The following is a 16,036-nucleotide window of genomic DNA, read 5'->3' on the forward strand; positions in this document are numbered from 1 at the left end:
GTACTGTGCCTTTTAGAAAAACAATGTGAAATTAATAGCTGAATTGGTGATCTCTTAAAGATAGAAAAAGAAATATTCTTTTGCTAGACTTGTTTATAGAACCTTAGAAATCTAGTACAGCCCTGCCTCCCTCAGGCAGAAGCTGCAACCCAATATTCTAATTCCCACTTCAGTGTTGTTTTTGCTACATTGCTGCTTCCCTCACTCAAACTCCAGGCTGTTTCTAGTTAGTAACGTTTAAGTAAAGAGCACTAGCAAGTGAGAAATATCAAAACTGGTACAATTAGGTATTTTACAAATTATTGGACATTGAAAAAAATAAGTTTTCTTTTTTATACATGACTATATTCTACTAACCCAGTATTAGTTTTGAATTTAATTTGGAAATGATTTTTTCTACTCCTGATCATGATAATGGATATTCACAATTCAGTTCACTGATTTAGATCACATTCTTCCTAGTGGTGAATGGCTAATGTATAAGAGACATTTGCAAATGCTTAGAGGGCAGGGACTACATTTTATTTCTTTCTCTAGCCTCAAGGCCTAGCACAGTGCCTGGCATGTGAGTAGATACTCAAAAATTACTTAATGAATGAGGTTAGGGGTACTGTCTTCTGTATAACTGGTCCACAAGAAGGTTAATTAACCATATCCTTGATCTCATTAGAACTATGTTTTAATCAGCTGAGCTGTGCAAGCCATTTTGGCTTCTTAAGCCTGGCACTCTTCAAAGGAGATAATTGTTACAGTGAAAATTTTTGATAGAAAAATAGGCAGTTCTAGAACCTGCACAAGAGTCTATGTATTAGTACATTGCCATTGTTCTTAAAGAGCAACTGTAAGAATATTTTGAGGATATAGCAATGATTTTACAGACTGGTAAAACTGTTTCTATTTAATATGTTCTACTGTAAGAGAATCAACCGATAAGCAAAATTCTGTAACATAAATGATATAGGTTTGTTATCTGTTAATTGAACTTGTTTTCTTGAGGGTCTGATCTCCTGTCTTCAAGGAAGATCAATTCTCATAAGCCCGAAGATGGTTTGAGTTTCTCTAGGAAGGTAATAGCAGTACCTCACCCTTTCAGATAGGCAAAAGATTATATTTTAATCATCCCTTTGAAAAAAAATATTGTTCTTCACATTTTCCAAATCTTGTTTAAGATGAGAAAAGCTTCTAACCTTTGTGCGTATATTTTAAATGTTTCCTTAATTTCCTATTCTCTAACACAGCAGAAATCAGGGGGGTAAAATGTTCAGAATAAGTTTCGAATATGACCATGACTATATTGTTTATAATAAATGCTTAACTTTACACACATAATATGTTCTGTGATACTTTATAAAGATCACTTACAAAGACACTAATTTCAGTTTCAGCAGTTTGGAATCAGCTGAAGCATAATAGCAGCTCTTTGGGTCTGTTAATATTTTAAGAACAGAGAAAAGCTTAAGGGATAAAAAGGCTCAACAAGGCCTGCTTTAGCAACACCTCCACTCCCCTACCCCCACATACACACCGCTCAGGAAAGGGTTTTTTTTTCTTTTCCACAAAAAGAAGTCTGTTCTTCTTTGGGGTATCAGAGTACATTGCTTATGTTGTGGTTTTCAACAGAGTAGAAGTAGAAAAACAAACATAACCTGGGATTGTAGGTGGACTTTGGTTTTTCAAAGTAGATATGAATAAGTCAAAAGGGTAAGCAAAGTACATTTGTTACAAGTTAAATTTTGAATTGTATACTATTTGTACTTCAGTTTTGACAATTCAGAATAATGATGTGTTAGAGTTGGCTTATTCAGCCAATTTTACCCATGTCTTCCCTACTCTGCATTAATGTGGTCATGGTAGGAGTATTTTACACCATGGAACTTGGCGCACAGTACAAATTAGGACTTCCTTCCCCCACCCCCAAGAGCCAGTTGTTAAACATTCACCACTACACCCATGAATGTACCTATTTAATTTTCATTTTTATAGTGAAATAATAGCGTTAGGTTTCATTGAAGATGGAGAGCTAATGTACAACGGTGGTGGAGAGCAGAGACACTAAAGCCAAACTGTCTGGGTTCAGTGATCAGTTCTGCACCTTATTAGTCTGTGTTGTCCTAAGCAAGTTAGTCAATCTCATTTTTTAATGGGGATAATAGCAACACCTAGTTTATAGGGTTGGTGTGAGGATTAAGTAGGTTAATGCATGTAAAGCACTTAGAATAGGGCCTAGTTTATAGATGAACTCAATCACTTATCTGGCAACCTCAATTATCCAGAGCATAGCCAGGATTCAGAAAGTAAACAAAAATGTCAGTGAGCAACCAATATAAATGTCAGAGAGTGCTTGCACTGAAGCCCTCAAAGTCTCTCTGGAAGTCTGTTTTATTCTTTATACCCAAGTTTGATCATCTTTTCAGAGACAACCATAGATTAAAAGTATCAAATTGGAAAGGGGAGAGATGCTTCTTGAAACAAGTTAAGTGAGAATTCATAAATGAGTCTGACTGTATGATTCTTAAGCCTCCAAAATCATAACAGATTAGGGACAAATAACCTTACTTACCCATTGTCGTCGAGTTGATTCCAACTCATAGCAACCCTATAGGACAGAGTAGAACTGCCCCATAGGGTTTCCAAGGAGCGCCTGGTGGATTCGAACTGCTGACCCATTGGTTGGCAGCCATAGCTCTTAACCTTATTTACTATATTAAATAATGGCTTATAAAGATGATTCGGTGTCAGTAATAAATTACAATCCGTATACACTAGTTAAGAAAATGGGGCAGTAGAGGTTACTTTTTTAAATGTCCATTCAAAAATGTTAAAATTAAATATTTGTGTAAAGTGGCAAGCTATTGTTACCTGAAAAATTTGCTTATATGGAACACCTAATTCCCTGACAATACCAGACAAAAGAAGGCATTACTGTAGTTAATTAAGAAACAATCTCTGTTTGTAAAATGTTCTTAATCTAGAAAAGGAATAAGTCATGGCAGTTGAAATGTAAAGCAAAATATGAGGTACTAGATAGAGGTTAAAAGCCAAGGGTTATAGGAACAAAGAAGGAACATTTACATTCACACCTGGAATTTAGGGAAACTATATAGGAGGCCTGGTGGTGCAGTGGGTAAAGTGCTTGGCTGCTAACCAAAAGATCGGCAGTTGGAACCCACCAGCCTCTCTGCAGGAGAAAGATATGGCAGTCTGCTTCCATAAAGATTTACAGTCTTGGAAATCCTATGGGGCAGTTCTACTCTGCCCTATAGGGTCGCTATGAGTCGGAATTGACTGGACGGCAGTAGGTTTGGTTTGGTTTGGTTTGGTTTGGTTTGGTTTTGTTTATATAGGAGGCAACATTTGAGTAGGACTTGAGTAATAAATAGGAAGAGAAGGAGCAGGGTGTGTCAGAGCAGATGTAGGGCAATTTTAGCCTGAGGAAACAATAAACAAGAGGAGAGGTATGAGAAGTGAGTAATAGACAGTCTCATGTGGCTGGATCTTAGTGTTAACAAGGTGGGAAGTAGTGGAGATACATCAAACTGGAAAGATCAGTTTGGGCCAGATCATATAATACTTTAAATGCTAGGCCAAGGAGTCAGACTTTAATGCGTAATAAGTAATCACTGAAGACTTTTGAGCAAGGAAGAGGCATGATTCAAACAAGTGATGACAAAGTCAACCAGGAAACTCTAATGAAACTTTAAGGGGAGGGAGAAAATTGGATATAGGGAGACCAGTTAGGAGGCTACTGAAATAATTTAGGAAGGAAATTATGAGGGCCTATACTAAGGGAAGAAACCTTGGTGGCATAGTGATAAAGAGCAACGGCTGCTAACCAAAAGGTCGGCAGTTCGAATCCACCAGGCACGCCTTGGAAACTTATGGGGCAGTTCTACTCTGTCCTATAGGGTCACTATGAGTCAGAATCGATTCGATGGCAAGGGGTTTTGGGTTTTTATACTAAGGGAGCAAGGAGCCCTGGTGGTGCAGTGGTTAAGTGCTGGGCTGCTAACCAAATGGTTGGCAGTTTGAACCCACCAGCCACTCCGCAGGAGAAAGCTGTGGCAATCTGCTTCCGGAAAGATCACAGCCTTGGAAACTGTACGGAGCAGTTCTACTCTGTCCTATAGGGTCACTATGAGTTGGCATCGACTTGACAGAAATGGGTATACTAAGGAAGCAGGGGAAAGAAGGAGCTGATGATGGGAGACACCAAGAAAGTAACATCTACGTGACTTGACTAGATCAGCGGTGAGGATTCAAACATGGTTCTGAGGTTATTAACCCAGGTAACCAGAAGGGTTGTCATGCCATTAACTGTGATTAGGCACAGTGGAGGGGGAGCAATTTTTAGATGGTTGCAAGGGTGTGGGAAGAAGAGATATATCATAATGCTTAGAAACAGGGCAAATTCAATAGATGTTTTATAGAGTTGGGCTATATATAGTGTATGAATATGGATTGGAGGGATTGAAACACAGTATTGTTCCTAATGTGTAAAAATGTACATATCTTGACTACCCTTGTTTTTTAATTTCCATCTGACCACAATGGCCAGTATGTTCCTGAGCACCCACCCCTGCCACCTACCTCATATCTTCTAAAGAATAAAAACTTACTTTTATTAATCAAAAAACTTAATAGAAAGACATATCTGTGATTTAAAAAGAGATCTTTAAAATTATAATATATTCCAAAACCTGATTTTCAAATTATCTATGCTTTCAGAGATTATAATATCAGAAATGAATGCTAGGTTATGTAGTTAGTCAAAATTGTATAACCAGAAATTTTTCTGATAGATGGCTTATAGAAAAAGGCAAATAATGACAAAATGGAATTGAAATAATGTCTGTTCTTTTAGTGCCATAGGTAGACATTTAAAGTCCCCCAAATAATTTGAAGAAACAGCTCCTCTCTTGCAAAATAGCCAAAGCTCCATACCCATAAGGAATATTTCAGTCATGTTATACTGATAAAGGAAAAGATACTACAGAAGGTATCTGTATTTCAGATTTCTCCACTCCCCATTTCTTTTGAAAATTTCCCCATATAAACTAGAACAGAGTGAGTCATTAACTTCTAACAGAACTGAGTGATCTTACATGAGTCAATAAATTTATAAAAGAGTTTAAGTGGCTATCGTATGTAACAAATAGTCTTTTGGAACTTTAAGAATCTGTGATAATACCCTATGAACATTTTTTTGAGTTAATAACTTTTAAGTAAGGAGAGGATCCCAGCTAATGTATTGTGAGGTATTTCTGTTTGGCCCAATCTTTTGAAGACTCTGGCCACCAGGGACCTCAAATTTAAAGGATTACTTGGGTAGTGATTCTGCTATTTACATAGCTGTTTAAGAGTTTTACTCTTAATTTGCTCATTGAAAGTATGAACACTATTTTAGTATTGTACCTTTCTATTTAAATTCTAGTCTAAAGGTCCTTTTTAGAGTCCTGTGAGTGTACATGTGTTTCTGTTTATTCCAGATTAGCGTTTGATCATTAACCTAGATTAGTACCTTAACCTAATACCAGTGGGAGGTTTCTCTGGGTGGCAATCTCTTAACATTCAAAGAACTCTATTCTTTTGCTTAAGATTATTGGTTTTAGGTCATATAAACCAGAAGGGACATAAACCTTGATAACCTTGATAAGTACTCTGACGTTCTCACAGCACTGGGAAAGATGTTTGTTCTTTATTCTTTTCGCAAGACTTATATTGTTGAGGGTAGGGAGGAAGGTATTATAGATATTGAACTTTCAGTAATAAGTTTTGTCTAATTTCGGGCTTGTTTTTGATGGACGTCAAATAGAAACATAAATTTCTATCAGTTCTACTTATTATCCTCATTGCTAACCTAATCAGGTCCATGTGAACTTTAGAGCTCCTTGGACAAATTTTATATTGCTTTTGAGGGTACAGAAAAATGGCAGTTTGTGGACACATGTATCAGTTTTACATTTGGGCTTGTCGACATTATTTGGCTCAAATTACTAAACTTGATATGTAAATCCTTATACATTTTAGTAGTGAGCTCACGATATAGTCTATCACCTTATAAATTAGGAAAGATAAAGTTAAATATTTCTATATTTACCAAATCTCAGATTCTTCAGGATATAAGCCTCAGAAGACTATTTAATTGTCTTTAAGCAAGCCTTCATATAAGATGCAAATGGGGCCCCAAACTCAATACTGTTAACCTGAGCAGGGAAGGAAATATTTATTTGTTATATGTCATAGTTTCCGTATTAGACTCTGAGTTCCTTAAGGTCAGGAACCAAGTCTCATGTATGCTTATATCCCCTACAACTGTGATATATATAGTAGGTGCTCAATAAATAAATGTTAATTGAATGAATAAGTATTCTTCCTTTGTCTCATTGGGATTCATTTAAAATCACCTTAGCAATTGGATTTTTATACTAAGGAGGCTTTCCCAAACTAAAATTGAATTCCTCTTCTTTTACAGGTGCAGGAGACATTGTTGCAATCATGATTGGCAATCTGAAAGGCACAAAAATTCTACAGTCTATTCAAAATGGCATACAAGTCACAATGGTCATCGAAGTAGGGAAAAAGCATGGCCCTTGGGTGAATCACTATTCAATTTTCTTCGTTTCTGTGTCTTTTTTTATAATTACGGCAGCAACTGTGGGCTACTTTATCTTTTATTCTGCTCGAAGATTACGGAATGCCAGAGCTCAAAGCAGGAAGCAGGTCTGTAATGGTCCTTTCTTCCAATTTTAAGATATTTCTGACTGTTTTAATGGTAGTCTCAGTGTCATGCATTTTAGTGTATTTCATTTGCTACATAATGATCCGTGCACGTGTTTTATGAACACTGGTAGTTTTTAAAAATATACCAGCTTCCATCTTCTCAAATCTTCATTTTCTATAACTTGTCAAGGAACTTAATCCTGCTTAATCAAGTTCTAACACCTCATTAAGAAGCACAGCCAGCATTTAATTATATACGGGTGTAGATACATATGTTCTTTTAAATAAACATTTTTTTGTTAATTATAAAAACAACACATACTCAATATAGAAAATTTAGAAATTAGAAAATACAAGGAAAAAAAACCTTCACCCAAAACCCCACATAAAATAACTGTAGTCACCACCAAAAGGTAACCACTGTTATTTTGGTGTGTGTCTTTTCAGTTTTCCTTCTGCATCTATGTGTGTGCTTGTGCATCTGTATATTTGCATGTGGCGGAGGGGGATGGGAGAGAGACTAGTCTAAATTTGTCTATGATATAGTGCTAGACTCCAAACAGGGTCACATATTCATAATTCCAACCCTAGTACAACACTAATGTATAAACAGGTACAAAGTATAGAAAGAATTAGAGCAAAATTACCAAAGCATTACTGAACAGGAAAGTACCCCATTGTTGTGTGGCATTGACCCTACCACCTTCAAACTGTCCCTTATCCCCCTGATATTCTCACTCCTTAAAAAAAAGAAAAAAAGAAGTTGCTATTGAGTTGATTCTAACCCATGGTGACCCCATGTGTTGTGGAGTAGAACTGTGCTCCCTAGGTTTTCCAAGGCTATTACTTTTGGGAAGTATATTGTCAGGCCTTTCTTCCAAGGTGCCTCTGGGTGAGTTCAAATTGCCAATTTTTTTATTAGGAGTTGGGTGCTTAACCATTTGTGCCAGCCATAGAGCCCCTTCTCTCTCCTTACCCAGGTGAAATTCCATGGTCTTTGCATACATCTTCAGTTCTCTTGCCTCTTGATGGCAAAATACAACCTTGGTTAATCTTACTTTCCACCTACTCTGTGCCTACATCTTGGACGTTTGAAGTAGCAGAGAAACATTTACATCTATACTGACTAATCTCACTTTAAATTCATGACCACAAACTCAGAGTAGGTCCTTAATGCAATCATACTATGCTTTCTCAGCCATTTACTGTCCTACTTTCTTAGGTGACTAATCATACATGTTCCTTTCTCTTTAAACTTTTAACACCTCCTCCAGCTTTACTCTCAGCTTGTATCTTGTACCCTACTCCACTGAGAAAATTGAAGCAATCAAAAAAGAGTACTTCCACAAGCTCCTACCACATCTACTATCTATCTGTGTCTGTGTCTATATCTTCTGCCTTGTCTTGTGTTATTATGGATGAACTGTCCCCTTGCAAAGGCCCACCCCTTCTCTTATATGTAGGACCCTTATCCTCTTTGTCTTCTCAAAGACATCACTCCAGAAATTCTCCCCTCTCACTGTCCTACTTTAACAATTTCTCCCCCTTCTCTGAATATTTCCCATCAACACTCAAACATGCTATTATTGCTCCCATGTTTAGAAGAACTTCTCTTGACCACACCACTCCCTCCAGCTACTTGCCCCATTTCTCCACTTTCGTTTACAGAAAAACTTCTCAAAAGAATTGTGTACATTCAGTATCCAGTTTCTCTCCTTCCATTCTCTTTTGAACTCATTCCAATCAGACTCTGAACCCCTCATCATTCCACAGAAAACTGCTCTTGTTAAGGTCACTGGGGACCTACATACTGTTAAGCCAATTATCTTTTCTCAGTTCTCATCTTTTTTGACTTAGCATTTGATACGGTTGATCCTGTGCTCCTTCATGAAACACTTTCTTCACTTGACTTTCAAGATACCACACTCGCTTGGTTTTCCTTCTGTCTCTCCAGCCACTCCTTCTCAGCCTCCTTTGCTAGTTTCTCCTCATCTCCATGGCCTCTTAACATTGGAGTGCCCTGTAACTCAGTCTTTTGACTCCTCTTTTCTATCTAAATTCCTTTGGTGAGCTCAGCCATTTTCATCTATACATTTATAACTCTCAAGTTGTATCTCTATCGTAGACCTCTCCTCTGACCTTGAATATCCAATTGCTTATTTGGCATCTCCACTTGAATATCTAACAGGTGTCTCAAACTTAACATGCCCAAACTGAGCTCCTCGTCTTCTCCTCCAAACCTGTACCTCCCCTAGTCTTCCTCATCTCAGAAAATGTCAACTTCATTCTACCAGTTCCTCAAGCCAAGATCTTGGAGTTACTTTGATTCTTCTTTTTTTCTCACATCCCATATAACCTCCATCAGCAAATCCTGATGGTTCTACCTTCATGATACATTCAGAATCTATTTCTCACCACTTCCATTGCTTCCACCCTGGTCCAAGCCACCAACATCTCTTACTTGCTGTGAAATTGGACAACTAGTAATAGTTGCATCAGAACCTGTCTAACTTCAGGGGGGATAAGTGAATCAAGATCAACCCAAGGCTGATCCCTATGAAGTGGAGGTCAGACACACTTCCACTCTCCAACCTTTTTACCAAGTCTAACACCAGCCATCCTTTCCACAGCACTCTCTCCTTCTCTTCTGGGTTTGATAATCCATTGTAATGGCCACACAGGACTCACAGAACATACTTACAATGGTTTATTAAGGAACAGGGTACAACTTGGGATCAGGGTCAAGAGGCTACAACTCAGGATCAGGATCAGGAAGCATGCAGGCAAAGTCTCCCTCCTTCAGTTCAGGACAGCGCTCTCAGCTCCTCTTGGCTGTGCAGGCCTCCTCTAGGCCCCCTCGGGACAGGCTCCTTTTGGCCCGGCTGTCTGTCACTGCTGGCTCTGCCACTGGGCCCCTTCTGAGCCTCTCTCTGTCTTCAGAGTTACAGCTCTTGACCCATGTTACAGCTCTTTTAGGAGGCTCCTTGCCTCCTCTCTCTCTGCCTCTTCTTTCTTCCTTCTGCTTCTTTCTGTTGCTTCTCTTCCTGCTTTTATCTGTCTCTAAAACCTCTGTGGGGCTGGCTCCTTAAATTCACACTTTGTCAATTTCAAGGCATGGCACTCCCACCAGGGCCACAATCTGACCAATCCCCTCTCGGTAGTCCGCAGACACTTCATTTGTATAGTAGGCTACAACTCACCTCATTTACATAGTATATTGACCAATCCCTTCAAGGTGCATACCAATCACAGGGCAGGCTGCAGCCCAGGACCAGGCAAAAAGTATCCAACCCAAATTGTTTACAGCTTACCTAGAAAATGTCAATCAACCTAGACAAAAGTAACAAACCCTCTGGGGTAGAAAACTAGGACAAAGGTAACTCCTCAGGGTTTAGGGGGAAAATCTCTCAAGCTGTGTTTCTAAAAAACCAAGGCAAAAGACCACATACAGGAACTCATTTCACACCAGTTGCCCAACCTGCAAATTTATTTTCAACACAACAGAATGGTGTGCCTCTTTTCCAGAATGCCCAGTAGGGATTTACTGTTTTCAGCTGGTCATTTAGTAGGGATAACAGAATATATTTTTATATATATTGAGAAATCTCTCCAAATGCAGTGAAATCCTGGCCACTTCAAGCATTCTTTATCCAATCAGCAAAGAGGAACCCAATTTATTTTTTTGGGTGATAGGCATGGGAAGGATTTCTATTTAGAAAGAAAGTTAATTGAATTTAGGAATATATGAGAAATTGAAATTTTATTATAAAACCTTCATATAGAATAGACATCAGCATATGGTAATGAATAATGGCTATCTCAATGTTTAAAGTTAATTGACTTCTGTCCTTCTCAGAGAAGCAGCTTATCACATCGGTGGCAGGTTCAGCCTGTTACTAGCCGCGTGATCAATAAGATGTTTAAAATTCCTGTGCCATGTGGTATCGTCACACTGTGTTAATATTTGACATTTGTATATTGTGTGCTGTTTTTATCTCTTGAGGTTGGAAAGAAATTGGTGCCCAGTATGACTTACTATTCAAAGATTATAGTTACAATGACAAGAGTGTTTGGTGTGTGTATGTTTGTAGTGGGTATATGTTTCTGTATTGTAAGTACTATCTATAAAAATCTATTAACATGGCATTAAACCCCATCAACATGTAATAAGGTTTATAAAGAACTTTGCCTGGTGTTATATAAGCTTCATTGGACATTTAACTCTAGTCTTATCATTCATTTAAGTAATTTTCACATATTATATTTTATGAAAATTTAATTTTGTACAAATGGTTGAGAATTGCATTAACACTTCTCACCTTTTGGAGAAGGCTTTTGAGAAAGCTGTTTTCTCTACTAAATGGACTATATCTGTTTATTCTTTGAGGACTAAAGAATTAAAGTACAGTTGATAATCACTTTTGCTTGTAAATATTTGAGAGTGCTAGAATGTCATTTACATGTTATTTAATTTTCATTTTCCTTGACTTCCTATTTTCAATAGGTAGAGCTTGATGTGTGTGATGATTATAACCATCGCTAAACATTTAATTGCATTTTCATCATTTTATTGGTAGAAATGATGATAAAACTGAGTTATGGAAGCTTATCCTTCATTAAAATATTAAGAAAAATTAAATATATTCAGGAATTTCTTTCCTCTGAGCCATTATGATGCATAGTATATAATGTCAAGCAAATGGATAATTGTGTAATATGTAGCTGTAAATTTTGATGACCAAGTGCTCAGATGGGTCTGAGCAGATATAATAGGCAGCACATAGGAGCTGCATGCCCAACATATCATAGTATAATAGAAGAATATATATCATCCCTGTTTTTGTGGGTGGAAAACTTTTAAACAGGATAGAAAGTATTAATGGGATGTGAATGAAAATAACATATTAGGCTTTACATGGTGGACTCGTGTTTCTGCTGGGAACAACTCTAACCTGAGACAAAGAAAATTATGGGAAACCTTATGGCATACTCAGACTAAACTACATTTGAGAGTGACACCATACACTTGGAAACCCTTGTGGCATAGCGGTAAAGTGCTACGGCTGCTAACCAAAGGGTTGGCAGTTGGAATCCACCAGGCGCTCCTTGGAAACCCTATGGGGCAGTTCTACTCTGTCGTATAGGGTCACTATGAGTCGGAATCAACTCGACGGTAACAGGTTTTTTTTACCATACACTTGACTCCAGCATGGGGAACCCAACAATTTTGGGGTGCGGTGCATGTATCCTAACTGTACTCAAGCAGTTAGTACTAAATGGCAATAACATGTGGTAGATGAAACATGGGCCAATGAAACAAAAGAAGGCTTTAGGTGAAATAGGAGCTGGTCTAGGTATAATGGGGCAAGCTGAATTCAATTTTAATGAAGAATGACTTTCAAAAGAAAAGGATTTACTAGCTAAAATAGACAGATTGTAAGGAGTCATCTTCCACGAAGAGGGAAAAGAGTAGGAATCCACTTGTAAAGATGATAAAGCCTTAAAAATGTGTTCACTCAGGGACAGCCCCATAAAACCAAATGAGACTAACGAGGTACAGTAGTCCAGTGACAAGGGCCAGAAGGCAGAAGGGGACAAGGAAGCTGGTGATAGGGAACCCAAGGTTCAGTAAGGATATTGTTGATGTGTTGTGAGATTGTTAACCATTGTCATAGGGCAACATTTGTAGTAACTGTTAAATGAGAAACTATTTTGTTCTGTAAGCCTTCATCTTAAGTGAGAATAACAGCACAATTGGAAGAGAGTAGTCAATGTCACTGAACTGTGCATGTAGAAATTTTTGAAATGGTGTATCTTTGGCTACGTATATTTTCACCAAAAACAAAAAAAAGGTTGAGAAGTTAGAGGGTTGACATGTTGTGGGGTTGTTAACCGATGTCATAAAACAATATGTGTACTACTGTTTCATGATAAACTATTTGTTCTGTAAGCCTTCACCTGAAGTACAATAAAAGAAAAAAATGTGTTCACTCAGACCCAATACATAATGCTATAGAATGCTGAGACTCAATACTGGGAAAGAGTTTATACTCTGGCACAACAGGGTCTATTAAGTATTTTACTTCAAATGGAAGCCCAAGTAGTCATGGGGTAATAGCCTTCCATTTTAGCTGTGGAAGCCCAGGGAGAGCATCTCTGGAACACATATGGATCCCTAAATTTATAGAAATTTTCTGGGGGAAATTGTAAGTTACATTGCTGACCCCTGGCTGATCTTGACCCAAGGATGGACCAAAATAAGACTAGCTAGTAGGAATAGGAATAATAATACTCGTTTGCTCCCCATCAGAGGGAGATGGGCCTTGCTGCACAACAATATGCAATGGTAATCTATAACTGTACAGTAATGTGAGATGAGACAAATGATTGGCTTTGTCCTCAACTAACATGTTGTTGTGTGCTGTCGGGTCAATTCCAACTCATAGTGACCCTATACGACAGAGTAGAACTGCCCCATAGGGTTTCCAAGAAGCTGGTGGATTCGAACTGCCAACCTTTTGGTTAGCAACCTGAGCTCTTAACCACTTCGCCACCAGTGCTCCATGGAACCTAGAAATGACAGAATCATTACCACTGTTGACAGCATCTGTCCATAATAATATCTGGCATATGGGAAAAGGCCAATTCTGCTGAGAAGGTCTGATAAACACTTTTGTGATACTTCTGAATTATCTTGTAACCAAACCCAACTGTGTCTTAACCATACTGTGATATAACGTAACGCTGGTATTGTTGATAAGATTCATCTACCTTATATAAATAAATCATATGATAAGACTGACATTAATGATCAAATGTATTGGGGGACTAAATAAAGCCTCCACAGGATGGGATACCAATACAGAATGATTGGCCTAAGGAATAATTAGCTTTAGTTCATTACTGTATTAAGTAGCTCTGCACAAGTTTATCACAAAGTTCAACAATATAAATTTGTTTATAATGGTCTTGTAGGTTAGATGAATTGTTTTGTTGAACCTATTCCCACCTCTCATTGGCTTTTGCAAGTATTAAGTAAACTTACGTTGTTGGTCTTACTGTGCCTTATATGTAAATCTTGTATTAACTGTAGTTGCCCAAATAATTATGACCCTTTTGCTGTAAAAAGGCTTTGACCAAGGGTGAGGGGATGGATTGTGAGGAGAGAGGTAACACAGCATGTCTAGTTGCTTACTCCTTGTATGTCTCCAAGGGAACCATGAATGGCTTTTGCCCATTGTTCTTTATATTAGTGATTGATTATTTTGTTATATACACCTGGAGCAATGAACCATGTTGTACTGGCTTGTCATGGTTGCTTTGTACAACAATCAAAACTGATGATGTACACCTGGTTTCATTGTTATGGTCCTGAGTTGCAGACAACATGGCCGAGTGCTAGCAGAATGTGCTTATGTGACAAGTTCCCCCATCTGAGCCTTGGACCCTGAGACTCAAATGGGCTCCCTGGCAGAGATATTCCACACATGTCCTTGTAGTTTACTGCCAGAGAGAAAGCACTCCTGTGTGGCCTCAGACAAGGAAGGACTAGCTTCCATTAATGTCTTAAAATTTGTCCTTGAACTTAAAGCGTGACTAAGAAAGATCTGAAATACTTCTGGTTACATTACGTTTCTCTCTACTAGTAGACAAAGTTAACTGAAAGATTAATCAAATGTATGAATACTGTACAACTATCAATATATACATATTTGTGGTGGGTGTATGTATGTTATCTGTTCTTACCTAAATTTAATAATTGTTCAGATTCTTTTTTGAAACATTAGAATTTTGGCTCTTAAACAAGAACAGATTAAACAAATTCTTGTCTAAGTGGGACCTAGTTTCACAGTCTTTCTCTGACTTTCTCACTGAACAAAAGGCAGCTCTTCTAATAGATCTCAGAATTTTCATATATTCACTTACTCTTATTCTAATGTTGCTAATTCTAAAGGTGTTGACTGTCTTTGAAAAATGCTGTAATCTGATCCATAACCTATCTTCTGAGTCAAATTCCCTCCTTCTCGTTGCTCTTCCCTGCACTGCATTTCCTACAATCATGGTGATCACCTTCATGGGAGTGGGCTGCACGCCTATTTCTCTCCATTTCTGTAGTTCCATAAACTTCTGGGAAGCTGTTTTATACCCTTCATCTCCTCTTACCTTTAGGAATACTTTCATCCAAATGTTATCATAGGTTTATATTTTAAAAAAAGAAACAGATTTCTCAGATTTCTTTCAGTTTTCATATACCTAAATAGCCACATGGATCAAACATTGATTTTGTTCACAGGAATATATCTGAGGAAAAGAACCCTCTGATTACAATTCTTTTTTTTTTATGGTACTTCAGGTCGTTTACAGAACAAATAGTTTCTCCTTAAACAGTCAGTACACATATTGTTTTATGACATTGGTTAACAACCCCATGGCATGTCAACACTCTCCCTTCTCGACCTTGGAGGACTTTTTTTTTTTTTTTGGTGAAAATATACATAGCCAAAGATACACCACTTCAAAAATTTCTACATGTACAATTCGTTGACATCAATTTACATTCTTCCAGTTGTGCTTCTATTCTCACTATCCTTCTCCAAATTATTCCATCACCATTGTCTTCAACTCACTGTCCCCTAGGCTTCCCATCAAACCTTTTCAGTTGCTGTTGTCAGTTTGATCTCACCTAGATAATTCTTTTTTTTGTACTTTAGATGAAGGTTTACAGAACAAAATAGTTTCTCATTAAACTGTTAGTACACATATTGCCCTATGACAATGGTTAACAACCTCACGGCCTGTCAACACTGTCCTTTCTCAACCTTAGGTTCCCTATCACCAGCTTTCCTGTCCCCTACTGCCTTCTAGTCCTTGTCCCTGGACTGCTGTGCCTCACTAGTCCCATTTTGTTTTATGAGGCTGTCCAATCCCCAGCTGAACGGTGAACCTCGGGAGTGACTTCACCACTGAGCTAAAAGGGTGTCCAGGGGCCATACTCTTGGGGTTTCTCCAGTCTCTGTCAGGCTAGTAAATCTGGTCTTTTCTTGTGTGTTAGAATTTTGTTCTACATCCTTCTCTAGCTCTGTCCAGGACCCTCTGTTGTGATCCCGGTCAAAGCAGTCAGTGGTGGTAGCCGGGCACCATCTAGCTTTACTGGACGCAATCTGGTGGAGGCCTTGGTAGCTGTGGTCCATTAGTCCTTTGGACTAATCTTTTCCTTGTATCCTGTTCTCTTCATTCTCCCTTGCTCCCGAAGGGGTGAGACCAGTGGAGTATCTTAGATGGCTGCTCACAGGCTTTTAAGACCCCCAGACGCTAC

The 16,036-nt window shown here is 38.2% G+C and overlaps 1 protein-coding gene across 2 annotated transcripts in view; it reads left to right on the top strand.

The window, feature by feature from the left end:
- Nucleotides 1-16,036, top strand: part of RNF128 (ring finger protein 128) — a 110,723-nt gene that overhangs the window by 78,121 nt on the left and 16,566 nt on the right. For both annotated transcript variants that reach the window (XM_004379740.1, XM_004379739.1), the window contains exon 2: nt 6,473-6,720. In XM_004379740.1, the coding sequence (XP_004379797.1) occupies nt 6,473-6,720 (248 nt within the window). The remainder of the gene's footprint in view (nt 1-6,472; nt 6,721-16,036) is intronic.

This window comes from Trichechus manatus, unplaced genomic scaffold (assembly GCF_000243295.1).
Source record: "Trichechus manatus latirostris isolate Lorelei unplaced genomic scaffold, TriManLat1.0 scaffold00068, whole genome shotgun sequence".
NCBI lineage: Eukaryota > Metazoa > Chordata > Mammalia > Sirenia > Trichechidae > Trichechus > Trichechus manatus.